The sequence below is a fragment of the Pongo pygmaeus genome, chromosome 1, assembly GCF_028885625.2.
Source record: "Pongo pygmaeus isolate AG05252 chromosome 1, NHGRI_mPonPyg2-v2.0_pri, whole genome shotgun sequence".
Lineage (NCBI taxonomy): Eukaryota > Metazoa > Chordata > Mammalia > Primates > Hominidae > Pongo > Pongo pygmaeus.
The window spans coordinates 12,941,699-12,968,995 of record NC_072373.2 but is presented as its reverse complement, the minus strand read 5'-3'; the positions used below and the strand labels follow the sequence as shown (position 1 = coordinate 12,968,995).

The 27,297-nt window shown below is 40.9% G+C and overlaps 1 protein-coding gene and 2 pseudogenes across 3 annotated transcripts in view; 1 reads left to right on the top strand and 2 right to left on the bottom strand.

The window, feature by feature from the left end:
• The window catches only part of ERO1B (endoplasmic reticulum oxidoreductase 1 beta), a 70,930-nt gene extending 51,239 nt beyond the window's left edge, over positions 1 to 19,691 (bottom strand). For 2 of the 3 annotated variants that reach the window (XM_054479596.2, XM_063670867.1), the window contains exons 1-2: positions 19,375 to 19,690; positions 7,236 to 7,355 (exon numbers count right to left, since the gene is read on the bottom strand). In XM_054479596.2, the coding sequence (XP_054335571.1) occupies positions 7,236 to 7,355; positions 19,375 to 19,476 (222 nt within the window). In that variant the 5' untranslated portion in view covers positions 19,477 to 19,690. Of the gene's footprint in view, positions 1 to 7,235; positions 7,356 to 19,374 lie in introns of all 3 variants that reach the window. The other variant, XM_054479613.2, reaches the window with a different exon arrangement.
• Positions 4,642 to 4,821, top strand: LOC129022756 (U2 spliceosomal RNA; annotated as a pseudogene).
• A 4,044-nt stretch (positions 19,692 to 23,735) lies between the features above and the next one.
• Positions 23,736 to 24,747, bottom strand: LOC129014501 (peptidyl-prolyl cis-trans isomerase FKBP3-like; annotated as a pseudogene).
• Positions 24,748 to 27,297: the final 2,550 nt, after the last annotated feature.

The window sequence follows — 27,297 nt, the reverse complement described above, 5'->3', positions numbered from 1 at the left end:
CTGTTGGTCCCAAGAGGAGTCCCTAACTAAGCTCTTGTACACTTATCACTGTCTCAGCATATGCTTCCTAGAGAACCTAACCTGTGACAACTTGTCTAGCTCCAGGAAAATAAACAAAAACTTCAGTTTTGTTGTTGTTGTTTTTTTGGGGGGGATGAAGTCTTGCTCTGTCACCCAGGCTGGAGTGCAGTGGCATGATCTCAGCTCACAGCAACCTCCACCTCCCAGGTTCAAGCGATTCTCCCACCTCAGCCTCCCAAGTAGCTGGGATTACAAGCACACTCCACCACACCTGGCTACTTTTTTGTATTTTTAGTAGAGATGGGGTTTCACCAGGTTGGCCAGGCGGGTCTCCAACTTCTGACCTCAAGTGATGCACCCACCTCGGCTCCCAAAGTGCTGGGATTACAGGTGTGATCCACTGCACCAGGCCAAAATTCAGTATTTTTATTAGGATCACATTAAATTTACATCTTAACTAAGGGAGAATTAAAATTGTTAGGCTACAAAGGATATCTTTCCATTTGTTCAAATCTACTTTTTTGTCTTTCAAGAATGTTTTAAAGCTTTCCTCCTTTAGGTTTTGCATACTTCTTGATGTACTTATTCCTATAGATCTTATCTGTTTTATCGCTAATATATTTTTTGTTTCATTTTGTTTGCTTTTTTTTTTTTTTTTTTTTTGAGTCAGTAGTATCACTATGTTGCCTAGGCTTGTCTCAACCTCCTGGGCTCAAGCGATACTTCCAGCTAAGTCTCCCAAGTAGCTGGGACTACAGGCATGCATCACCATGCCTGGCTTCATTGCCAATGTAAATGGTGGTTTCCTATCTGTTATAACTTCTAAATGGTTATTATTTACATTTATGAAGATATTGACTTTTTGTATATCAAGTTTATGGCTTGCTATATTAACATATATTTTATTGTTTTTATTATTGATTCTTTTGCCTTTTTCACATATAACTTTTTTCATGTAACTATATTTTTTTATTTTTGAGACAGAGTCTCACTGTCACTCAGGCTGGAGTGCAGTGGCGTGATCTTGGCTCACTGCAACCTCTACCTCCTGGGTTCAAGCAATTCTCATGCCTCTGCCTGCCCCCCGACCAGTAGCTGGGATTACAGGCACATGCCACCATGCCCAGCTAGTTTCTTGTATTTTTAGTGGAGACAGGGTTTTGTCATGTTGACCAGACTAGTCTCGAACTCCTGGCCTCAACTGATCCACTTGCCTCAGCCTCCCAACCTGCCAGGATTACAGGCAGAAGCCACCATGCCCAGGCAACTTTTTTCATTTATAAATGGAAATAGCTATACTTATTCCTTCAAAATCTGTATGCCTCTCCATTGTCACTTATTAGTAGGAGGTAAATAATGTATACACGTGGGCATAGAATGTGGAGTAATAGTCACTGGAAACTCAGAAGGGTGGGGTGGGCCAGGCATGGTGGCTCATGCATATCATCCTAGCACTTTGAGAGGCCAAGGTGGGCAGATCACTTGAGATCAGGAGTTCAAGACGAACCTGGCAACATGGTGAAACCCCATCTGTACTATAAATATAAAAATTAGCCACGCATGGTGGCACACACCTGTAGTCCCAGCTACTTGGGAGTCCTGAGGCAGGAGAATCACTTGGACCCAGGAGGTGGAGATTGCAGTGAGTCGAGATCACACCACAGCACTCCAGCTTGGGCAACAAAGGTGAGACTGTCTCCAAAAAAAAGAAGGATGGGAGGGGAGTAAGGGATGAGAAATTTCATAAGGGGTACAATGCACACTATTCGGGTGATGGTTCCATTAAAAGCCCAGGCTTCACCACTAGGCAATATATCCATGTAACAAAACTGCACTTGTACCCCTTAAATTTATACAAAAAAAAGTAAAATAAAATTTTATGGCTCTAGTTATTTTTTTCTCTTTTTTTTTAAATCAGAGCCATCACACTGGATAGTCGTTTTTTTCTTATTTAACTGTGCTGGGTAGTATATCCAACAGTTAATGGAGATAATGGGTATCCTTGTCTTGGTTCCTGACCTAAGTGAGAATTCCTCTAGTGTTTCCCCACATGCAAGACATGTTAGCTATGCTGATGTTAGGACTGAAATCATCATGTTAAGCAATATACATCATTCTTATTATTTTAAAAGTCAGGAGCACATATTGAATTTTGTTGATGATCAACATCAATGCAAGAATCATCCTTGCATTCTTGGAATAAAATCTATTTGGTCATGATTTTACATATATGTACATTTGTGCTTGTATATATATGTGCACTCAAAACTTAGGCATCATTCTTGATTTCACTTCTATCATCATACTTCACACTCAACTCATCAGAAAAGCTTGCTGGTGTTACCTTTTGTGTACAACCCTAATTTGATCATTTTCTACATTTTTCAGCTGTAGCATTCTATTGCAAATCTGTATTGTTTTTATATGAACTAACGCAATAGTCTCCTAAATGGTTCCTCTATTTCTTGTATTTTTTGCACAAAAATCCCTTCAGTAGTTTCTTATCCTGCTTAAAATAAAATCCAGCATGCTTACGTGGTCAATAAGGTCCTACTGTTTTTTAAATCTGGTGCCTACCTATATTTCCAACTCTCCCTCTCATTCACTTTCCTCTAGCTATACCAGCTTTCTGCCTGTTCAACACATCAAGCTTATTTCTATCTCAAGACCATTTACTTGGTATTCTACATCTTTTCCCTGGAATGTTCTTTCCCCAAACCTTCTCATGGCTCTTTCACATTAGGTAGGACTTTGCTCAAATGTTACATTAGCATAAATACCTTATTTTCCCAAATACTTTCTTTAATGTAGTGCTACCTACCTCTCCCACCCTCCAATTCCCCAATATTCATTCTCTCCTACTTTACTTTTCTCCATAGAACTTACCTTATAAGCATCTGAAATTATATTTTATTGTTTACTTGTTTATTGTTTGTCTCTCTTATCAGAAAAGTTTTGTCTTATTCACTACTGTATCCATAGTACCTGACACAAACTAATCATTCAATAAATATTTAGTGCATAAAGGAATGGAATAAGTAAAAAAGAGAAGTTAGAAATACCATCTACAGCAGCCAACTGCCCAACTGCATAAAGGCGGACTGTTACCTCCACCTGTATTCCTTGCTTGCTGAATCATGTGTTTAAAATTAACCTCTTTTTGGCTGGGCATGGTGGCTCACACCTGTAATCCCAGCACTTTGGGAGGCCAAGGCAGGTGGATCACCTGAGATCAGGAGTTGCGGACCAGCCTGGCCAACATGGTGAAACTCCGTATCTACTAAAAATATAAAAATCAGCCGGGTGTAGCGGTGTGGGCCTATAGTCCCAGCTACTCAGGAGGCTGAGGCAGGAGAATCACTTGAACCTGGGAGGCTGAGGTTGCAGTGAACCAAGATCGTACCACTGCACTCCAGCATGGGCAACAGAGCAAGACTCTGTCTCAAAAAAAAAATTAAAATTAAAAAATAATAATAACAAGTTGAATTAACCTCTTCTCTTAGCTTTTTCTTTTTAAAGCTTTCCTTTCTTTGCCACTGTTGTAGGTAGAGTATATTGAGTAAAGTATATTCCTTTTTATTTCTTTTATAGGCTGACATAACAAAAAGAGGCATAGATATCACCCAAATATTCTAGAGTTAGAGCTGAATGCATTAACTAGATCACGGCATTAACCCTCCTCTGTGAGAGGGTATGAGCATGTTTTGGTTTCATACGGAATAATTTCACTGTGTTGATCAGAACATTTTTAAACTGCATGTGTAAGAGGAAGAACAAGATTGTTCAGTAGCCAAGAGCCACATTGTCACTTTTGCCTATCCAAGTTCCATTATTCCTTCTTTTGTAACAATCCCTAATTTCCCTTTGGGAAACAATGACTCCACTTTTACTCATGCAAATGAGACTGTTAACCAAGGTGTCCTTCCTTCTTTTGGTCCAGGGGGTCATATGACCCTATCTGGACAGAAATACAACTCTTGCATAAAGTTTGGAAAATATGGGAAAATAGTTAATTGGATACAAAATCCCAGTGGTTCCTTAAAGAAAATGGTCATTAGTTCCAGCTTTAGTTTTACCTTTCCTGAAGTATGCTCCCTCAGCTTGTCTTTCAATTTTGTTAGCTACTTCATATCTTTTCTTAATAAAACTTCTGTTTTGTTTGTTAGCCAACAAAAATCCCCTACCTGGAATACCTAAACTATTACTGCTTCGTTTGAAAAATGTGACTAATATTGAGAAAATTTTGGTGTGAAGATTAAATGAGATATTCATTCAAACATTCAAATATTTGAGTACTTCTACTGACCGAGCCTGCTAGGGATAGAGAAACAGAAGATATAAACCCAAAATGAAGGAGTGAAAGAGTGAGGGACATAACATTATGCAGAGATGTGAACCGGACCTCTTGTGAAGAGATGGTTTTTGATACAAGAAACACTTCCCCCACTGTATTACATTGAGCCATATGAAACTGGCATGTTCAACCATTTTTGAAATATAAAAGTAAAAATTTCATATAGTTCAATGTTATGGTAGAAAAGAAACAAGAGAAAGCAGCTACAAATGCACTTAGATTTATAGATTTAGTGGTGGGAATTTAAAGAAGCACCTGTCTCTCCAATTGCTTCTCGGCCTTTTGGCTAAGATCAAGTGAAGTATCTGTTAATACCTGATATGTCCTCTATCCGAGAACAATATATTAAATGGATTTTTGGAGTAGGGAGATGGAATAGGAGCTTGCTCCATCCACTCCTCGCATCAACCTGGTATTGCAGTACTTCCACGAACGGTGCACCCCTCCAGAAAAAAAAAAAAAAAAAGAAGCACATGTCTTATTCGTATGTAAAATGCCTAGAGTAACAGACACTCAATAGTTGATTTAGGTATAGATTACTCTTTGAAATAAATTCATGAAATATGCTTTCCTAAAGGATTTTGTACAGAGGAGAAACATACATCACCTTTTTTGGATATTCCTGGTGCTGATAAGAAAGAGAGATGTGTTCCCAAATCTTTAATTCTCTTATTTATTATCTTTCTGCACAAGATACTAGATTTTTTTTTAATCCGCAAAAATATTTAATTTGACCAGCCTAGCCAACATGGTGAAACCTCGTCTCTACTAAAAATACAAAAATTAGCCAGGCGTGGTGGTGGGCGCCTGTAATCCCAGCTACTAGGGAGGCTGAGGCAGGAGAATTGCTTGAACCCGGGAGACAGAGGTTGCAGTGAGCTGAGATCACACTACTGCACTCCAGCCTGGGGGACAGAGTGAGACTCCGTCTATAAAAAACAAAAAAATTTAATTTAGCTGACTTAAGCCTAGGAAACAAATATATACACACACACACACACACATATATATATATATATATAGAGAGAGAGAGAGAGATCACTTGAGGCCAGGAATTCGAGATCGGCCTGGACAAACATGGCAAGACCCTGTCTCTAACAAAAGCAAAAACAAAAACCAACATATATTATTAAATAATAAAATATATATATATTTAGGCCAGGCACAGTGACTCACACCTGTAATCCCAGCACTTTGGGAGGCCGAGGCAGGTGGACCACCTGAGGTCAGGAGTTTGAGACCAGCCTGGCCAATATGGCAAAACCCCGTCTCTACTAAAAATATAAAAACTAGCCAAGTATGGTGGCAGGTGCCTGTAATCCCAGCTACTCAGAAGGCTGAAGCAGAAGCATCGCTTGAAGCCAGGAGGCGGAGGTTGCAGTGAACTGAGATGGAGCCACTGCATTCCAGCCTGGGCAACAGAGCGAGACTCTGTCTAAAAAAAAAATTAATTTAGCTGACGTAAGTCTAGGAAACAAAAAGATAGATGGATAGATAGATAGATCGATCAATCGATAGATCACCTGAGGCCAGGAATTTGAGATCAGCCTGGGCAAACATGTCAAGACCCTGTCTCTAAAAAAAGCAAAAACAAGGCCGGGCACGGTGGCTCATGCCTGTAACCCCAGCACTTTGGGAGGCCACAGCGGGCAGATCATGAGGTCAGGAGATCGAGACCATCCTGGATAACATGGTGAAATTCCGTCTCTACTAAAAATACAAAATATTAGCCATGCGTGGTGGCAGGTGCCTGTAGTCCCAACTACTTGGGAGGCTGAGGCAGGAGAATGGCGTGAACCTGGGAGGTGGAGCTTGCAGTGAGCTGAGATCGCGCCACTGCACTCCAGCCTGGGCGAGAGAGTGAGACTCTGTCTTGAGAAAAAAAATAAAAGCAAAAACATATATATATTATTAAATAATAAAATATATATATTTAGACCGGGTGCAGTGACTCACACCTGTAATCCCAGCACTTCGGGAGGCCGAGGCAGGTGGATCACCTGAGATCAGGAGTTTGAGACCAGCCTGGCCAATATGGCGAAACCCCGTCTCTACCAAAAATACAAAAACTAGCCAGGTATGGTGGCGGGCGCCTGTAATCCCAGCTACTCAGAAGGCTGAGGCAGAAGAATCGCTTGAAGCCAGGAGGCAGAGGTTGCAGTGAGCTGAGATTGTGCCACTGCACTCCAGCCTGGGTGACAGAGCAAGACTTCATCTCAAACATAGTAAGAATAATAAAAAATTAAATAAAATAAAATGTTGTTCTAAAATTTAAAACACTGTTCTTTTGAATATTGCCTTACTGCTATATTTAAAGATTGCTGCTGCCTTTAAACTATCACCGGTTATTTTGTAAAGGTCTAGAGTAGACTATTACTAGATTTAAGAACCAATTCTGGAGTATTACTGTCGGTAGTGGTCTACTTGAAGCCTCAGCCTGTTTTGCCAGCCCTCTCAGAAAGAGGTCCAACAAAGATGCTGCTGTGGTCCTTTCCACTGCTAACAATGCTAGCACACTGCCATCAGCACAACTCAAAGGCTGAGTAGGTGTGTCCAGATGGCAGAACTATGTTATAAGAGAGGCTGACAAAATAAGTCTGTGGCATTTTCAGCTTCTGTAGAGAGAGTAGTCTCTGCCTAAAAACCAAAACTGAAAAATGAGGAACTCCCCATACAAAGGAAGGGGGCTAAGATTTGTACTGTTTAAAAAGATCAATAGGTTTTCACTACAATACATAATAAATTCAATGATGAAAGATATACACAGGGTGCTGAGAGGAACTGAAATGGGCTTTCAAAAGGATCACAAAGGTCACATATAAACCTTTGATATCAACAGAATAAAAAATTACAACCTTACCTTGTAATAACGAAAATAGTCTCTCTCTTGCAATTTTTTTATTTTGGGGAAGATTTTGTACGTATTGAAGTTATCGATGCTGTCAATATCACACAAGCAATCATCCAGAACTCCAGTGACCTAGAATTTATATAATTTAAAATACGTAAACTACTGATGTTTCAACCTTAACAAATCTACACTATTATATAAAAATGTAATTTATTCATTCAAGTTAGCCGGTACTTGCTGATTAAGATATAACATTAAAGCAGTCAACTTACTTTTTACTGTGGTCAATGAAATAAAAAACAATAGAAAGATCAGCTATACCCATTTGGAAGAACATTTTTCTTTAGCACTTGAAGACTATTGAATTCTCCTTCCTCTACTTAAACATATATGAAATCCAGGTGGCCACTGGAATACCAAAGCAATATCTTCCCAAACTAACTTAGAAGTTACAGACTGTAATAATATTGCTGTAATAACCCATGTCTTTTATCTTTCCTTTAGGTGGCCATTTATGGAACACTTACATGATAGGCACAGTACTAAGAGCTTTATATTATCTCATTTCCTCTTTAAAAGTATTCCATGAATGAGGTATTATAATCTTCATATTACATATAAGGAAATTAAGGTTTAGCAGCCTTATAGTAATTTTTCCAAAGTAGAAATGGAACTTATTCCCAATCTATCAGACTTTAAAATCTATGATCTTATCCACTATTCAAAGATTATTTGCTAATCCAAGAAGAGAAATTGGTATTTACAAAGTAAATTTAGAGTCCCAAAATTCCATAAAACAAACTTCGGCTAAATTAAAAATAGAACTCATTGACTGATATGCACAACCTGGATTTATCTTCCAGGAATTATCCTGAATGGAAAAGCCAAGCCAAAAGGTTACACACTATATGATTCCATTTACAGAACACTTTTTAAATGAAAAAATTTTAGAAATGGAAAGCATATTATTTGTTGCCAGGGATTAGGGACTCGGGTAGGGGATGGAAGGTGGGGTATGTAGGGTAGGAAAGAAATAGTGTGGTTATAAAAGGGCAACAGAAGGAATATTTGTGGTGACAAAACTGTTCAGTATTTTGACTGTGATGGTGAATACATGAACCTATGTAAGTGATAAAACTATATGGAACTAATACATACACACGCAAACAAAACGAGTAAAACTGGGAGAATCTGAACAAGATCAGTAGATTCTATCACTGTCAATGTCCCAATTATAACACTGTACTACATGTTTACAGGATGTTACCATTCGGATAAATAGATAAAGAGTATATGGGATTTCTGTGTTATTTCTTGCAACTGCATATGAACTTACAACTAAAATTTTCAAAAAACAAAAAATGGGTCTCAGCCTGTTAAAGGTTATTTATATGGTCCATAGGCGGAATATATGCAAGTAATGATCAGAAAATGGAAACCAGTCCTTGCAAGCTGTTTCATTCTCATTCTCTCTCCCTAGGAGTATAAATGTGTCCCCAGACTCCCTTCAACAGAGTTAGGGCTATATTATCTTGAGATAAGTGATCGTTATCAAGAATTTTGGCTCTAGAGTTATATTTACTTTGCTGTCCGACTCACTAGGATCCTGTCACTAACTCCCAAATTTCATTCCATTGCTCTCACTACTTACAAGACTGCGAGTTCTATTTTTTCCTTCCTCCCCAGCCAGCCTGAAATATGTTAGTAAAGACTTCAAATGCTAGCCCCTAAATAGGAAAAAAATACAAACCAAAAAGCTCTCTAGGTTTTAAAAATATTTTATCTAGTGATTGTTCTATATATATATATACACTTCTTTAAAACATTTATATATATAATGTTCCTTATAATTTATATATTATATATAAATTATATATAAATATAATATATATATATAAATTATATATAAATATAATATATATAAATTATTATATAAATATAATTTATATATATAAATTATTATATAAATATAATTTATATATATAAATTATTATATAAATATAATTTATATATATAAATTATTATATAAATATAATTTATATATAAATTATTATATAAATATAATTTATATATATAAATTATTATATAAATATAATTTATATATATAAATTATTATATTATAATTTATATATATTTATATATATAATAAATACTTCTTTAAAACATTTATATATATATAAAATTAAATAACAAAATAAATACTGCCAGTATCCTTTAAGCTCCTCTTTAATTACATCTACCTCCCTCTCCCTAAAGGTAGAAATAAATCTTGTTTTTGTTTTGTTATCAATTTTTCCTTTTCTGGTAATGCATCCCTAAACAATATGCTTGAGTTTTTTTGTTCTTTCTTATAAATTTTTCTTAAATTGTTGACTTTTAGTTTATAAAGCACCATATTTTACTTCTTTAAAACATTTTAATTGTGGTAGGGGATGGGTTAACAAAGTTGCCATGTACATATCTGTAACCTTTAAAAGACTACTGAGACAGAAACCTGTGTATCACCAAAAACTTTTTAAATACTGCCAGTATCATATTAAAAAGTAAAACAAAAAAACAGATGTTGGCAAGGATGTGGAAAAAAGGGAATGCTTATACACTGTTAGTAGGAATGTAAATTAGTTCAACACCTATGAAAAACAATATGGAGATTTATCAAAGAACTAAAAGTAGAACCATCATTTGACCCAGCAATCCCACTACCGGGTATTGATCTACCCAAAGGAAATCATTATATCAAAAAGACACCTGCACTTGAACATTTATCACGGCACTATTCACAGTAGTGAAGTCATGCAATCATCACGTAGTCAAGTGCCCATCAACGGTGGATGGAACAAAGAAAATGTGGTCCATGTACACCACGGAATACTAAGTCGCCATTTAAAAAAAATGAAATCATGTCCTTTGCAGCAGCATGGATGCAGCTGGAGGCCATTATCCTAAGTGAATTAATGCAAAAGTAGAAAATCAAATACTGCATGTTCTCACTTGTAAGTGGGAGCTAACACTGAGTATACATGAACATAAAGAACGAAATAACACTGGGGACCCCAAAAGGTGAGGAGAGAGGGGGACAAGAGCTGAAAAATTCCCTATACCCATGTAACAAACCTGCACATGTACCCCCTGAATCTTAGGAAAAAAATAAAAAATAAAAATAAATACTGCCAGTATCCTTTAAGCTTCTCTTTAATTACATCTACCTCCCTCTCCCTAAAGGTAGAAATAAATCTTGTTTTTGTTATCAATTTTTCCTTTTCTGGTAACGCATCCCTAAACAATATGCTTGAGGTTTTTTCCCCCCATTTTTGAACTTTAATATTAATGGAATCTAATGTGTGAATTTTTCTGTGATGTGCCTCTTTTGCTAACACTTTATTATGGCATCTATGATGATGAGGTTTGTAGCACCTCATTCATTTTCCCTGTTGCAACTGTTACATTTTATTAGAATATCATAATTTATCCATTCTACTCTTGATGCTTACAGTAGACAGAATGCCCCACCCCCAAGATGTCCCTAATTCCTGAAATAAGCAAATATATTATTTTTGCATGGCAAAGGGGACTTCAAAGATGTGATTAATTTAAGGATCTTGAGATGGAAAGAGTACACTGGATTATTCAGGTGAGACGAGTGTAGTTACAAAGTTCTTTACGAGAGAGGAAGGCGGGAGTGTCAGAGTCCGAGAGAGACTGGAAGATACTATACTGCTGGCTCTGAAGATGAAGAATAAAGAGGTCATAAGCCAAAAATCATGACAATATCTAGAAGCTTGAAAAGGAGCCTCCAGAAGGAAATGCAACCTTGCTGACATCTTGATTTTAACCCTGCAAATCCCATTTTCAGAATTCTGGCCCCCAGAACTACAGCATAATAAATTCATGTTGTTTTTAAGTCATTATATTTGTGGCAATTTGTCACAACAGCAATAGAAAATTACCACAATCCCTATTTAGATTGTTTTCAGATTTGGCTAAAGAACATTGCTACACAAATGTTTCTGGACACATATCCTGGTGTAAAAACACATGCAAGAGTTTCTCCAGGTTGGGCCAGGCACAATGACTCACACCTGTAATCTTAGCACTTTGGGAGGTGGACACAGGAGAACTGAGTCCAGCCTGGGCAACATGGCAAAACCCTGTCTCTACAAAAGTACAAAAATTAGCCAGGTCTGGTGGTGAGCACCTGCTACTCAAGAGGCTGAGATGGGAGGATCACCTGAACCCAGGGGGTCGAGGTTGCAGTGAGCCAAAATAACACCACTGCACTCCAGCTTGGGGCAAAGAGCGAGACCTTGTCTCAAAAGAAAAAAAAAAAAAGAGTTTCTCCAGGTTATATGCTTAGGAATGGAACCGCTGAAAGTATATGTTCAGCTTTTTCAGGAAATGGCAAAACGATTTCCAAAACAGTTTTACCAATTTACCAGCCCCCCAACAATGAATGGGAGTTACTGTTGAGCCATATCCTCAAGAATTTTTTTTTTTTTTTTTTGAGACAGTCTTACTCTGTCACCCAAGCAAGAGTGCAGGGTCACAATCTTGGCTCACTGAAACCTCCGCTTCCTGGGTTCAAGTGATTCTTGTGTCTCAGCCTCCCGAGTAGCTGGGACTACAGGCACATGCCACCATGCCCAGCTAATTTTTGTATTTTTAGTAGAGACAGGGTTTCACCATGTTGGCCAGGCTGGTCTCAAACTCCTGGCCTCCAGTGATCCGCCTGCCTCAGCCTCCCAAAGTGCTGGGATTACAGGTGTGAGCCACTGTGCCAGCCCATATCCTCACCAATATTTAATATTAATCTATGCTTTAATTTTTGCCAATCTAGTTAGCATGAAAGGTTATCTTTTTTCTTATTTGCACTAATAAGGTACAATGTTCATATGTTTTATGACACATTTGTATTTCTTCTTGTGTAAAATGTCTATTTATATCTTTGATTCACTTTTCTGTTAGGTTATCTTCTTCATACTCATCTGCAGAAATCAATACTGCTTCTTCCCTATTCTATTATATTCTTTTAGAACTCCAATTAGACGTATTAGACATTGTCACTCTATTCTCCAGGTATCTCAAGTTCTCTTTAATATTTATTATCACATTGTCTCTTTAGATTTCATTCTGAATAATTTATTTGCATCTATCTTCCATTCACTTATTCATTAATTCAGCCTATTTACTGAGGCCCAACATAAGATTTGCACTGCTTTAAGTGCTGGCGATATAAAATTAGAAGAAAAAAAAAAAAACAGACAAAAATCTCTGCCGTCAAGGAGTTTACATTCTCATAGGGAAAAGGGGGGTACAAAATGAATGAACAAAGTACAGAATGTCAGATGGTAATAAAGTGATATAGAAGAAAACTAGGGACTGGAAACAGACTGCAGAACCGGGGCTGCTAACCATTTAAAATAGGACAGTTACAGAAGGTGTCATGAAATTTTGGCAAGGAGCAAGACATGCAGGTATCTGGGGGGACAGCATTCCAGGCATTGGGAGTGAGTGCAAAGATCCTAATGGAGTAAGCTTGCCCCATGTTTTTGAGGAATAAGGAGGACTATGCAACAGGCAAGAAGGAGAATTAGACCACTATAAGATTTTAGCTTTTACTGAATCTGAGTTATTTTCTCACACCAACCAATTCTCCAACTCTGAGACCAACTGGGTGGTGTCCAACAATTCAATTCTGACACTATCCACCACCAGTGCAGACCCACAAATTATGGGCTGAGTCCCACAAGATGGCCCCACTCCTGACACAAATCTCAGGTCCTGAGCCACTTGTTCTTCTGACTGGCTATCAATTAGGGGTTCCTAGCACTTCCACTGCAGGTTTGATAATTTGCCAGAATGGCTCACAGAACTCAGAAAGACACTTTACTTACAGTTACCAATTATTTTAAAGGATACAACTCAGTAACAACCAAATGGAAGAGATGCATTGGGCAAGCTACTAAGGCAGAGGGATGTGCAGAGCCTCCGTGCCCTCTCTCAACATGCCACCCTCCTAGTAAGTCAATGTATTCCCCAACCCAGAAGCTCATCAAATCTAGTTGTTCAAAAGTTCTTACAGAGCTAAATCTCTAGCACCCACCTCTCTCCCCTTCCTGCAGATTGGTGGGGCTAAAAGTTTCAACTTTCTAATCACTTGGGTCTTTGTAGTGACCAGCCCCCAATCCTGAGGCTATGTAGGGTCCCCGTCTTAAGTCATTTCATTACTATAAACACAAGTGTGATTGAAAGGGGCTCATTATGAGTAACAAAAGGCACTCCTATGACTCAAGAAATTCCAAGGGTTTTAAAGGGCTCTATGTCAGGAATCAGAAATAAAGACCAAATATATTTTTGGATGACACCATGTGAGACAGAAAGCCAATGGGGAGTTTTAATCAAATGGTGACAGGAATTTGGTGAGGATAGAAGGTTTCTCTTTTATATTTGTATGGTCAGGGACATTTAAGACAAGAGACACGTCAGATAAAGTGACACTTTAGCAGAAACCTAACAGAGTGAATCATATGAATACACGAGAAAAGTGTGTGCTAGGTAGAAGAAACAGTACAAAGGCTTTCAGGCAAGAATGTATCTGCCATGTTTAAGAACAACAGGGAGGCCAATTTGGCTGGAGCTTATGTATAAGTGAGGGAAGACTGTGGAAAAAGCAGATTTGGGGGAAAAGATCAGAAATGTGGTTTCTATATCAAGTTTGCGATATCTATCCATCCAAGTGGAGATGTCCAAAAAGAAGTTGGATACATAGATCTAAAGCTGAGAATCTTAGTCTTGGAGACTAACACTGAGAGTCCACTGTACATTTGGTATTTAAAGCTAAGAGACCAGAAGAGATGACTAAGATGAAGAGAAGAAAGAGTACAAGATTTGAACCCTGAGGTTCAAATGATTAGCGCTCAAGGGCAGGGGAGGAACAAAGAAAGAATGCTAAGACAGACTGGCCCACTAGACAGAAGACAACCAGAAAAGTTTAGTATCCAGGATGTCAGAATAAAAATTATTTTAAGGAGAGTGAGTGATGAGTTGTGAAAAAATGTCACCAATAGGTAAAGCTGAGGTTTAAGAACAAACCATTGGTCTTAACAACAAGGAGGACATTGGCGACCTTGCCAAGAGCAGTTTCAGAGGTGTGGTAGGAGCAAAAGTCTGATTAGAATGGGCTGAAAAATAGAAGAACCAGCATAGGAAGAATAAATTAAATCTAACTCTTGAATTTTCTAGAGGGAACAGAAAAAATAGGCAAAGGCAGAAGGAATATGTGGATCAAAATATAACTTTAAAACAGTAGAATTAGCAGCATGTTTTATGATGTATAGTCTGGCTTTATCTCTTCACCCAAATCTCATGTCAAATTATAATCCCCAGTGCTGGGGAGGGGCCTGGTGGGAGGTGTTTGAACATGCGGGCGGACTTCCCCCTTGCTGTTCTCCTGATAGTGAGTTCTCATGAGATCCGGTTGTTTAAAAGTGTGCAGCACTTCCCCGATTGTAAGTTTCCTGAGGCCTCTCCAGCCATGCTTCCTGCACAGCTGTGAGTCAATTAAATCTCTTTTCTTTAAAAATTACCCAGTCTCAGGTAGTTCTTTACAGCAATACAAGAATGGACTAAGCCAGGCACAGTGGCTCATGCCTGTAATCCCAGCACTTTGGGAGGCCAAGGCAGGCAGATCACTTGAGGTCAGGAATTTGAGACCAGCCTGGTCAACATGGCAAAACCCCATCTCTACTAAAAATACAAAAATTAGCTGGGCATTGTGGCAGGAGCTTGTAATCCCAGCTACTTGGGAGGCTGAGGTATAAGAATTGCTTGAGCCTGGGAGACAAAGGTTGCAGTGAGCTGAGATCGAGCCACTGCTCTCTAGCCTGGGTGACAGAGCGAGACTACTCCAGGAAAAAAAAAAAAAAAAAAAAGAATGGACTAATACATGATGACAGTAAAATTCTATTTGAGGAAGAAAAACTGATCCAGGAAAGAAAGAGAAGATTACTGGACCCATGTCCGTGAGCAGGAAAGAAGGAATGAAACCTAACATACAAGTGAAGGGACTGCCTTTGATAAAAGCACACAGTTCATCAATGGTAACCAATAGGAAGTCCAAATATGTGGGTACAGAGACTAGTAAATGGATAGATGTGGGTTACTCTACGGAATTTCTCTTCTGATTGCTCCAATTTTAGTAAGGTATGAACTGAGAGTAAGGATAGATGAAAAGGTGATGGAGGATTAGGGACAAAAAAAAGACACAAAATGGTTGTCTAATTCAACAATCATTTATTCAGCTGGATATGATCAGCTATTTAATCCATCCATTGAGTTTTAAATTTCAGTTCTAGAACTTCTAATTCATTATTATTAAAATCTTTTTGGCCACTCTTTAAAATCTTTTTTCCCTTTTATACTTCAAGTTTCTTTTTATTTGGACACATTAAACATAGTGATATTAAATTATCTATCTGATAATTTCAGAACCTAAGGTCATTATGTGTTTGTTTCTGTTGTCTGTGTCTAATATCTGATTCATGGTGCCCTGTTTCCTTGTGTGTTTTGTGATATTTTACTGCTAGCTGTTTATTCTCCTTGGCACTTTATCTTCAATAATTTTTTAAGGTTTGAGTTGAAAATAAATTCCTCCAGAGGTGATGGATATTTGCTTTTATTGGTAACCCAGGGCATACAAATTTGGGACTGCTATGAATTTTCCCAGAATAAATATTTGGCTTGCAAACCTGTGTGAGGACTGCCTCATGGTTACAAATTCTCAAAGTTTCTTCCCTGCTTCTCCCAGCAAGTTTCTTTTATTCCCCTTACTTAGAATGGGTTTCATTTCTTGTTTACCTTATACTGAGGATGTAATTGTTTGAAGTCCAGGCTCCAAACAGCTACATCCTCAATATAAGGGTAAACGAGAAATGAATTATGGTGGAGCCTCCTATTAGTTTCCTCTCACTGGGCAGACACGGGGTATTTCTTGCCCACTCCACTCCATGCAACTGTTAAAGTAGCTCAAGATCTTTAGGGTTTAGGAGAAGCCCTCAGAGTAACGGACTGGTATAGCACTATTTGAGTTCTAGGTTTCTGGCTTTTCATATATTGAGGGGTTCTGTGTATTCCTCAATTTTATGCCACCTCAGAAATACATTTAGAAAAACTTATATATATCTAATTGAAATTACTTTTTAAAGGAAGATTGTTTATCACTTGTATGCACTATGTCTTTAGTTTCCAGTGCTTTACCAAAGTATATTTACATTTCATTTATACGATAATGGGGCATGAGATATACAAACGCGTATCATTTTGTGTGCTCAAAAATATTTTTCTGCTTTTATTTTGGAAGGAGATAACATTTAAAATATGTATCTCCTTAAATGACTTTGATTTCTTGTGAACAGAGGTAGTTTTCAAAAATTCTAATTCTCCCTTTATCAGTTTTCTACCAATTTATTATATGGATGAAGTCAAAGAACTGGCTGAATTCCACTTTTTGATTTTCCTATTTTCCGTCTCCTTTTCTATACTAGAGAGAACTGAAAATACCAACATACTGTATAGACCAGAAAGGGTTCCACATTAGGGCTCCACTGTAAAGTCACTCACTCAATTAAGACATTTAAGTTCTCTGAACTTCAATTACCTCAATGGTCCCACTTCGGAGAGATGTATCAAATAAAATGAGATAATGTACATGTAACCATGTTATAGATTAAAGTACTATCTAAAAGATGATCAGGCCAGGCACGGTGGCTCACGCCTGTAATCCCAGCACTTTAGGAGGCCAAGGCGGATGGATTACCTGAGGTCGGGAGTTTGAGACCAGCCTGGCCAACATGGTGAAACCCCATCTCTACTAAAAAATACAAAATTAGCCGTGTGTGGTGGCACACACCTGTAGTCCCAGTTACTCAGGAGGCTGAGACAGAAGAATCACTTAAACCCAGGAGGTGGAGGCTGCAGTGAGCCAAGATGGTGCCACCGCACTCCAGTCTGGGCGACACAGAGCAAGACTCTGTCTCAAAAAAAAAACAAAACAGCACAGTAGAAAGTACTGCTGGCGGCCTGGGCGCGGTGGCTCACGCCTGTAATCCCAGCACTTTGGGAGGCCGAGGCAGGCAGATCACCTTAGGTCAGGAGTTCAAGACCAGCCTGGCCAACATGGCAAAACCCTGTCTCTACTAAAAAAAAAAAAACCCACAAAAATTAGCCAGGCGCAGTGGCAAGCACCTGTAATCCCAGCTACTTGGGAAGCTGAGGCAGAGGTTGCAGTGAGCCAACACATGCCATTGCACTCCAGCCTGGCCAACAGAGTGAGACACTATCTCAAAAAAAAAGAGAAAGTACTGCTGGCAACAAAAACCAAATATATTCACTTGGAAGACTGTTTGGCACAATGCTACTTCAAATATTCACAAATCTTTAACTGTTGAACTATATTTATATTCATTTGGATATAATGAAATTAAAAGTACAGGGGCAGGCCAGGCACAGTGGCTCACACCTGTAATCCTAGCACCTGGGAAGCCAAAATAAGAGGCTCGCTGAAGGCCAGGAGTTGAAGATCAGCCTAATAACATAGTAAGTCCCCATCTCTACACAAGAATTTTAAAAATACAGGTGAAATTATAAAACATTAATTACACATAATTAGTGTGGTAAATGAAAAAAATCTAAAATGAAGTTTCTAGACAGATAAGCATAAATTAATATGTGCTATATAAAAAGAGAAAATGGGAACTCTCATTTCAGAAAAATATCGAATTGTAAATTTCACTCAGAAACACTCAACTAGTGACTGGAAAATAACTTTTCCCAAGACAATTTGGAAAATTTACTTTCGTAAGTCTGCCCAGATTACCACTATCTATCTCAGTGTTTTCCAAGTGAGGTCCAAGAGGTAGTCAAAAGATAACTTTGCTACAGTTACTGTACTTGCAATGTTTGTTTAAAATGCTGATATCTGGGCCACATTCCAGATCCAATCAATACATCTGGAGGTAGGGCCAGAGAATTTGCATTTTAACTGTTCCCCAATACCAAAAGTTTGCCCCTTTTATTTTTATGGTTCAAACACAGACACAAACGGACTATTCAGGCACTCTGGGATTTAGTGCAGGGCACCATAAAACCATGACATAAAGTGACTCAATTCAGAAAAAAATGTTTTCAAGGTTACACTCAGAGTCACCTTCAATTTTTCTAAGATGAGCACTAATTGCTTCAAATGACATCTCCCCTCATTATCAGGCCACCTGAGACCTTCGTTTTATTTTTTTGGCCCTTAGCAGTGCTGCCACCTTGCAGCAGGTGCAGACAAAGGCAGCAGCACCTGGCAATCAATTCAAATTCTACTGAATAGAAGCAAACACCTCTCTGAAGGCGAAAGGATCTGGTCGCTAAGCCTCAGATTTCTAGCACACTGAGAACACTTGTAATCATCGCTTCACATCAACAACCAGCCAGCACCTCACGACTGCCAGAGCCAGAGCCTCCATCCACGAGCCACAACGCCAGACTCAGAACCCCCAGTCTCGTATTGGGACTTACCTGGCGATGCCACTTGGCAGACACAGCTCAGCTGGGTAAAAATAAAACAATCTTGAGCAAGGGAAGGTGCTCGAGGAAGGGTAAAAGCCCAGAAAGCTCTAGTCCGACAGTTCGAGTGAAGTCTTGTCCCCTCCCAATCCCCTGCGCCTGGCGGGGCCTCGGGGGTCTGCGGAGTGCCCCCTACTCTCAGTCTCCCTCCCTCGCTAACTCCTGAAGGAAAGGACGTCACCGCTTCTCTGGGTGCTCGCTCCCTTCGCAAGACAGCCGAGGTGGTTCATGCCCGTTCCATCTCCCGCCACACTCCCAGCCGCTTAAAACATCCGAGAGGAAAAAACGAAACAGCTCAGGGGGACAGTCACCATCTTCTCTTTTGACTGCCATTACCCGGAGTGTCGCCGTCCCCCCACCTTGCGGGCGGTTCGCAGAGGTTTCCCGCACTGGACGGTCAGGTGTCTGCTCCTCGGGTTTTCTGCTCGCCAGAAATCACCTCTTTTCTGGCCCGGCCCTCCCCGCATGACAGCCGCGGCCCATGTGTAGCGGCCGCGGGTGTTCGGCCGGCGGTTCCCGGCCCGCCATCACTCGGGCTTACCTGCGCCTCGACGACGCTCCGGAGGAAGCTCAGGGTGACCAGCAGCTGCACCGCGGCCGCTGCCCCCTGCCCAGCGCCTGCCCGGCGGACCCCTTGGCTCATGCTGACCTCTCCCCTCGCCGCGGCCAGCCGGGCCCCTCGGGGCCGGGGAACGGCGGGCGGCCCAGGCGACGACCCAAGGGGACGGTTCCCAGCGGCCGAGCGACTCCAGGGTCAGAGGTCTACACTCCGGTCCGGAGGCAGGAGACTCTTTCCCCAACACCCGGCAGCTGCAAGTGAGGCAGAAAAGGCGAACGCCCCCACTTCATCCCCCAGGCGGCCCCGCCCCCGGCTCGCTTGGCTCCCCGGCCACGCCCCCGAGAGCGGTGCTTTGTGGGAGTTGTGGTCCTGGGCGGTCGCCTAGGCGCCGCGGCAGGAAGGCGGAGCCGCTGAACAGGAGGACTCGGGAACTACAACTGCGAAGGCCGCCCCGCCTCCGCGAGGCCTCAGGCTCCACGGCGGCCAATGAGGCGGGACCACGCGGGCCTCCAAAACACCGGGAGGTGCGGGCAGGGGAAGCGGGGCGACCTCTTCTCCGGGAAACCAGGCTGAGGACCTCTCTGCGTCGGTCCCTGCTGTCGCTCCCGGGGTCCTCGCAGCCGCCAGGCTCCAGAATTCACCCAGTACGCGGGCAAGTTAGGAACGAACGGTGCGGGATCTTTGAGTTTCGGTCTGAAGCGTATTCTCTGTCTCATTCATTTTTCTGTAGCCTCACATCTGCTGTAGGTGCCTATGTAAGCTACCTGTGACTTGTAGAGGTGGCTTCGGCTCTTTTTTAATTTCATGCACCCTAGATATGGATGTCATCTCCTGCCCCGCCCCAGCCCGACTCTTAGGTTGACACGTGCGAGTATAACTCATGCTAAAGAATGAAGACAAACCCAAAGGCTTATGATGAAATATGGGGATGGGGTAAAACAAAAAAACTTAGAGTGACATAGATTGGGCACAGATCCCAACTCTAAAACATTCTAGCTAGTTATTGGGCCTTAATTCCCACCTCATATCTTGTTCTAGGGCTACATAAGATTAGGTACAGAAAGAGCTGAGTATAGTGCCTAGCACCTAGGAAGCACTCAATAAATGGTAACTGCTATTAGTTTTATTAATGTCTTTGATTTCCACAAAACGAGTAATACATCTCCCTTGTGTTTATGTAGCATGTATTAGTTTCTCACTGATGCTGTAAGAAACTATCACACATTTAGTTGCATACAACAAAAGAAATTCATTACCTTATAGTACTGGAGATCAGGAGTCCAAAATGGACCTGTAGGGCTGTGTTCCTTTTGGAGGCTCTCAGGGACAATGTGTTTCCTTACCTTTTCCAGCTTCCAGAGGCCACCTGCATTCCTTACCTCATGACCTCACATTATGGTCACATCTCCTTCACTCTCTCTGCTTCCCTCGTCACATGCCTTCTCTTGTGACTCTAACTCTTCTGTCTCTCTTGTATAAGGACCCTTGTGATTACATTGGTTACAGACCATCCTATCTCAAAATCCTTAACTTAATCACATCTGCAAAGTCCCTTTTGCCATATAGGATAACATATTCACAGGTTCCAGCGATTAGGATGTGGATTTATAAATAGAGGGTCATTAATCAGCTTACCACATAGTGGTTTATACCTTTCAGAACCAGCAGAGCATTGAATCAAATGCAGGGTCCTGGGGTGGCTGACTGCACAGGTCACATGCCCATGAAGCCAGTCCTGCCTGTCCTTTTCCCCTCCAGCAACTCTTTCCCTTCTCTCTCCAAACTGTCCAGATCTTCCCTAGCTTAAAAGCAAAAAAAAAATTGGCTGGGCGCAGTGGCTCACACCTGTAATCCCAGCACTTTGGGAGGCTGAGGCGAGCAGATCACCTGAGGTCGGGAGTTTGAGACCAGCCTGACCAACATGCAGAAACCCTGTCTCTACTAAAAATACAAAATTAGCCGGGCAAGGTGGCACATGCCTGTAATCTCAGCTACTTGGGAGGCTGAGACAGGAGAATCACTTGAACTCAGGAGGCGGAGGTTGTGGTGAGCTGAGATCACGCCATTGCACTCCAGCCTGGGCAACAAGAGCGAAACTCTGTCTCAAAAAAAAAAATTGTTGCTTGATTTTTTCAGCTACTTCTCCATGTCTCCTTTTCTCTTCCAAACCTATACTTCCTATCTGCTCACTGTCTTCTTCCCTTCATATAAATGTGCTTTTGATAAGAGAAACGTTTTATCAAATTTGTTAGACTTTTTAAAAGATTCCTTGTCTGTGCTGTATTTGAGGTTGTCAATAACACATACTTCCTGGACTTTTGTTATGCAAAACTTCTTTTTTTAAATTGTGGGTTATAAATTTTCCTATTATAAAATCTCAGGTTCTTTAAGGAATCTCTAGTGCCTGGATATCAAAGGCAGAATTCATGGCTTTCCAGAGGCTTGAAATATTTGTTATTAAAGAACAAAGGAAGAAAGTGGGTTCGGGGGTGGAGTAAAAAAAAGAAAGAGAGAGAGACAAAGTGGACAGGGAACTTTAATGCCGACAGGGGTCAGATAGCTTTTGTCCTCTTAGTTACCTAATCCAGAAAGTCACCGCAACAAACCTCCCCGTTTGCTTTTGTTTTCAGCTCAGAAACCTTACACATAACTTCTAGGGACAAATGAGATTTTTCTTGGTGAGTGAAATTGGAAATAGCAGGTGTTTGTCATGAGATAGGGGCATACCAAGACTCACTTAGAGTGGCGTCTGTCATGATCTGTTTTAGTGTTCATTGTTAAGAGTGGTATGACGGGGTTGTTCCTTTGTGAACAGGCAGCCCTCCTCTTTGTTCTCTCATTCTGGCTGATTTACCTCTGCTTTCTCTAAAATCAGCTACACTGAAACCGGCATTGTGAGAGGCCCCGGGGATGTGCTATCACCCATGCTTCCTGCAGATGATGTTCAGTTAGAACCTTCCCATTCCCAAGGCTGTGGTTAGAAGTTGAAACAGGAAGAAAGTGCATACACTAAACCCCTGTGATTGCACGCCACAAAAATCAGCTCTAGCTCTAATTTTTTTTGAAATAGCAAATGAAAAAAATGTCAAATTGCTTACAGTACTGAGGCAGATTTCACCACACACCTCTAGAAAGGTAAGTCCATCAGGACAGAATTCAGGGACTCTAAATTAGAGTACAACTCATGATTGAACCGTCTCTTCTAGGGCGTTGTCGTTATACTTATCAATTCCCATCGCTTTTAGTCTTCTGTCCCTCGTATCAAAATTCACATTCTTTCTGGAGGTTAGCTTGCAGGTAGAATGTGAGCACCTTGATTCACAGTCCTACAGACCACAAGAAATGAGCCAGAGGTAGTTGCACAAACTACTACTTTCTTTTTCTTTTCTTTTTTTTTTTTTGAAACGGAGTCTCACTCTGTCGCCCAGGCTGGAGTGCAGTGGCGCCATCTCACTGCAACTTCCACCTCCCAGATTCAAGCGATTCTCATGCCTCAGCCTCCAGGGTAGCTGGGATTACAGAAGTGTGTCACCGCACCTGGCTAATTTTTGTATTTTTAGAAGAGATGGGGTTTCACTATGTTGGCCAGGCTGGCCTCAAACAACTTTCTATTTTTAATAGAGGGGAAAGGGATGCTGGTCAGACAAAGGCAACAGATGTCTCCTTCAGGATGCTGAGTTTTTATTGAGTACTCCATTCGAATTCACTTCCTTTACCTCAGCTTGTATTCACACATTCATTAAATTATCTTTCCACGTGGAAAAGATGTCTTTCCACGCCCCCGCCAAGTGGATATATTTTTATTCAGCCATTTAGTTTACAACATGAGGTAAAAGGAAAAAGTTCTCCTTGACCAGTATTTTACACAGTTGTTAGTGTAAAACATTTTGGACTTCAGGGATTTATAAGGGATTACATTTCTGAAAAGCTGGGATCAGGTTAAACAAGTTTTTGTTTTTTTTTTTCTCAAGACGGAGTCTTGCTCTGTCACCCAGGCTGGGGTGCAATGGCGCGATCTTGGCTAACTGCAACCTCCGCCTCCTGGGTTCAAGCGATTCTCCTGCCTCAGCCTCCCGAGTAGCTGGGATTATAGGCACACACCACCATGCCCAGCTAATTTGTTGTATTCGTATTTTTAGTAGAGATGGGGTTTCACTATGCTGGCGAGGCTGGCATCAAACTCCTGACCTCGTGATCCGCCCACCTCAAACAAGTTTTAACTCTGAATTTTCCAGGTGACTCTTCCCTTCCAATAGTAACAAACTCTAGTTAGTTACGTAAGTTTCTTTAAGGCCAAGTTTTATCACTGTTGCTGATATCCTTAGAGCTGAAGCACTGCTATTTCAATCAGTATCCACTAATTCCACTTCAGAAACGAACTTTGTATTTAGTGGAATTTTTGCATCAGGCTGCCCTTTCTTTCCATAAGCCCTTTCTGCTTCACTCTTCAATCGAGGCTTTTCTCCTTTACCCAGTCAACAGTGCTTCATCCCATCCTGTGATAACTTTGCCTACTCTGACATTAAAACTTAAAGGCTTGGTATTGGTATTTTTCTTTTTTGAACTTGTTTGAATGTTAGTATCAAAAACAGTCCCATCTTGTAGTGTTCCTGTATACCAGCCGTGAACAACATCTCCCCATCTCCCAAAAAGGAGAGATGTTATTCACTGCTGTTCATCTCCTTTTTTTTTTTTTTTTTTTTTTGGGGGGGAGGGGAGATGGAGTTTCGCTCTTGTTGCCCAGGCTGGAGTGTAGTGGCGTGATCTCAGCTCACCGCAACCTCCGCCTCCTGAGTTCAAGCGATTCTCCTGCCTCAGCCTCCCGAGTAGCTGGGATTACAGGCATGTGCTACCTTGTCCGGCAAATTTTGTATTTTTAGTAGAGACGGGGTTTCTCTATGTTGGTCAGGCTGGTCTTGAACTCCTGACCTCAGGTGATCCACCCACCTCGGCCTCCCAAAGTGCTGGAATTACAAGCATAAGCAAATGCACCTGGCCTTATCTCGCGTTTTTAGAACAGATTTTGCATATTTTGGTGGACCCTCAGCCAGAGTCTCTCCAGACTTTGGGTTTATTTGGGTTTATCTTCATTAAGCTTCACATTTTTCACTTGCAAACACTTACAGTATTGATACCCTTGAAACACTCAGTTTCAAAAAGATGGTTATAGGCTGTAACCAAATGGTCCTTGTTAGCTGTCTTGCCCGCATTTTTAATGTTTCCTAATAATTTATATTCTGCAAGAAATGAATCTGAATTGTGGTCCTGCAGAAACTTGATAAAGTCCCTCTTGGGCAGGTGCTTACTGCACAGCTGCTCCAGGGTTCACACCTGCAGCGGAACGGCCACTGCCATCTTCCCCTGCTGGCTGTGCCTCACTGAGCCAGCCGGCCGCAGTTCCCACAGATGTCTTGATTGTGGTACACCAAAAAGCATGCGTCAGGACACTGGCTGACCAGAAATGGCAACAGTATGCCTATTGTAGCTTATGTAATTTATGATTTACTATCACCACCGAGGTTAGATGAACCTAATTACCTGGAAGTGACTTACACGAAAACTGACCACATTTTTTGAATGGAAGAATTTATGAGCCTCTTATATTTCCTAATCTGAGATGGATCAGGGCTAGCTATGTCAATCAGCGCAATTCCCTCATTGTAAGCAATGATAATATATAATTGACTTGGCCAAGATCAATTATGACAGTGGGTTGCAGGGGTGTCCAAGAGAGAGAATCCAGTCATGGGTTCTTAGTTTTTGTTTCTGGTTAAGCCACTAAAGCCTATTAAGTTTAGCCTCAAGCGGCTTCCTTACATATTTAATTTCAGCCTAAAGGTATTTCTATACATCATGAACTATAACAACTGGAGGTATAAACCAACTGTGGCCCACACCTGTGCCGGTCACTAAGTTTTGGCCAAAGAAATGTAGCCAACTGTTTGAACCGTGTTAAAATAAGGCAAACGCCAAGCTGTAACCAATCCAGTTGTTTCTGTACCTCACTTCCATTTCCTGTAGGTCACTTTCCTTTTGCTGTCCATAAATCTTCCACCACGTGGCAGCACGGGAGTCTCTCTGAATCTGCTGTGATTCTGGGGGCTGCACGATTCACAAATCGTTCATTGCTCAAACTCTTTTAAATTTAGTTTGGCTGAAGTTTTTCTTTTAACGAGCGCCTTCCTCATCCCTTTTTTCTGCTTATCACTAGAGACAGAAACTAAAAACTATGGCTTCAGGCCGCCGAAAGCCTAAAACTAAACTAAACAAAACAACGACAGAAGAAGGTGGGTTGGACAAGCTTGACCAGCCATGAGACTGTATTTCCTGTGATTCTAAATGAAGCCAAACAGACTCAACCATGGATGACCTCAGTGTGCTTCACCTTTTCAAATGGATAGTGTCAAAATGACAGAGGAGTTAAGAAGAAACTACTTAGGCAGATAGTGAGGGTATGGGAGTCCTCAGTAAGGTTTTTCTTTTTAATGAAATCAGTCCCCAAATCATTTTCTAACGAAGAGCAGCCTGCAAAATTGAGCTGCAGACGTAGACATTCAAGCCGGAAGCTTGCAGGGGTGAATAACGGTAGGAAAAAAGCCACCTGGGTCTAGACATCTTCAAATTAGTGGCCCCATCTTCCCTTTTCTTTGTCAGAAAGGAGCAGGCAAGATGGCCTGGTCAAGTGGAAAGTCCATTTGCATAATAAGATTAGGGTGGGGTAGCCAACCTTCCCCGCCCGCTATGGAAATGTCACACCTGATCCGTCCAATCTATGGGCCTTATGTAAATCAGACACCGCCTCCTCAAGCTGAACTATAAAATCCAGCGCACTCCACCACCCACCCGTCTTTCCTTGCAGAAGCCTTTGTCTCACTGTTAAGCCTCTGCTCCTAAACTCATGTGTGTTCCTGTCCTAAATCTTCCTGGCGCAAGACGACGAATCCTGGGTATTTACCCCAGACAACGAAGCCGCTTCAAAAAGTGTTTCGATCAAGATTAACCTTATTTGTATTGGAAATGTAGTCACACTGACACCGTGTACAAAAACAGATTGATGTTGAGAAGCCAGAAGAACAGAAAAAATTAAACAAAAACAGATTTACATTTATTACAGATGGACTCTGTTTTACTCTCAAATAGAAATGATTCCCCTCATCTCTTTGTTTCTATGCTTCCCTTCCCTTCTTCCCACTCCATGTTCCCCTTTTCTGTGGAAGGGTGGCTAATCATCTCATCTCTGTAGTCCAGAGTGAATCAGTGGAGTCCTATGGCAGTTCCTACACACAGTATTCACGTAGCACCAACAATCTGCCACTCTGTATCAGAGTTAGCTTTTCTGTGTACTGTGTATGTGTATTATAGCCCATCTAGAGTGCAAAGTTTTAGTAGACTCTATTTGTACGGTATTCTCTTTAGTGGCTACTGTTCCTAAGAACAATAGTCAGTAAACACTTGTTCATTGACTGGATATTGTTTACTATCTCAATTTATCTTAGGAGATAATATCTCAGAACCAATCCTGAATGTGGGGGCCCCTGAACATTTCCTGTGGAGGGCTGGGAAGTGGCTTCGTTAGAAAGGAATATTCCTGGAGAATGCAGTAAAATGAAACTGACAGTCTTCCATTAAAGCAAAGGATTACAGTTTTTTTTACAACAGAGGTGCATTTGGGGGCTATGAAAAAGACTGAGGGAGTAACAGACTCCTCAGACTGGTGGAGGCCCATTGCTGGAAACCATTACTGCAGGAGTTTGCCTCAAGCAGTACTTGGAATGTCTATAGCTAACGGATTCTGAAGCAAAGGCTTGAGAATTATCTTGAATAGATTGCTGTAATGCTTAAGAAACGTGGTGAATTAACAAAATTGCACTAAGCATTTACATTTTCAAGATATCATCAAATGTA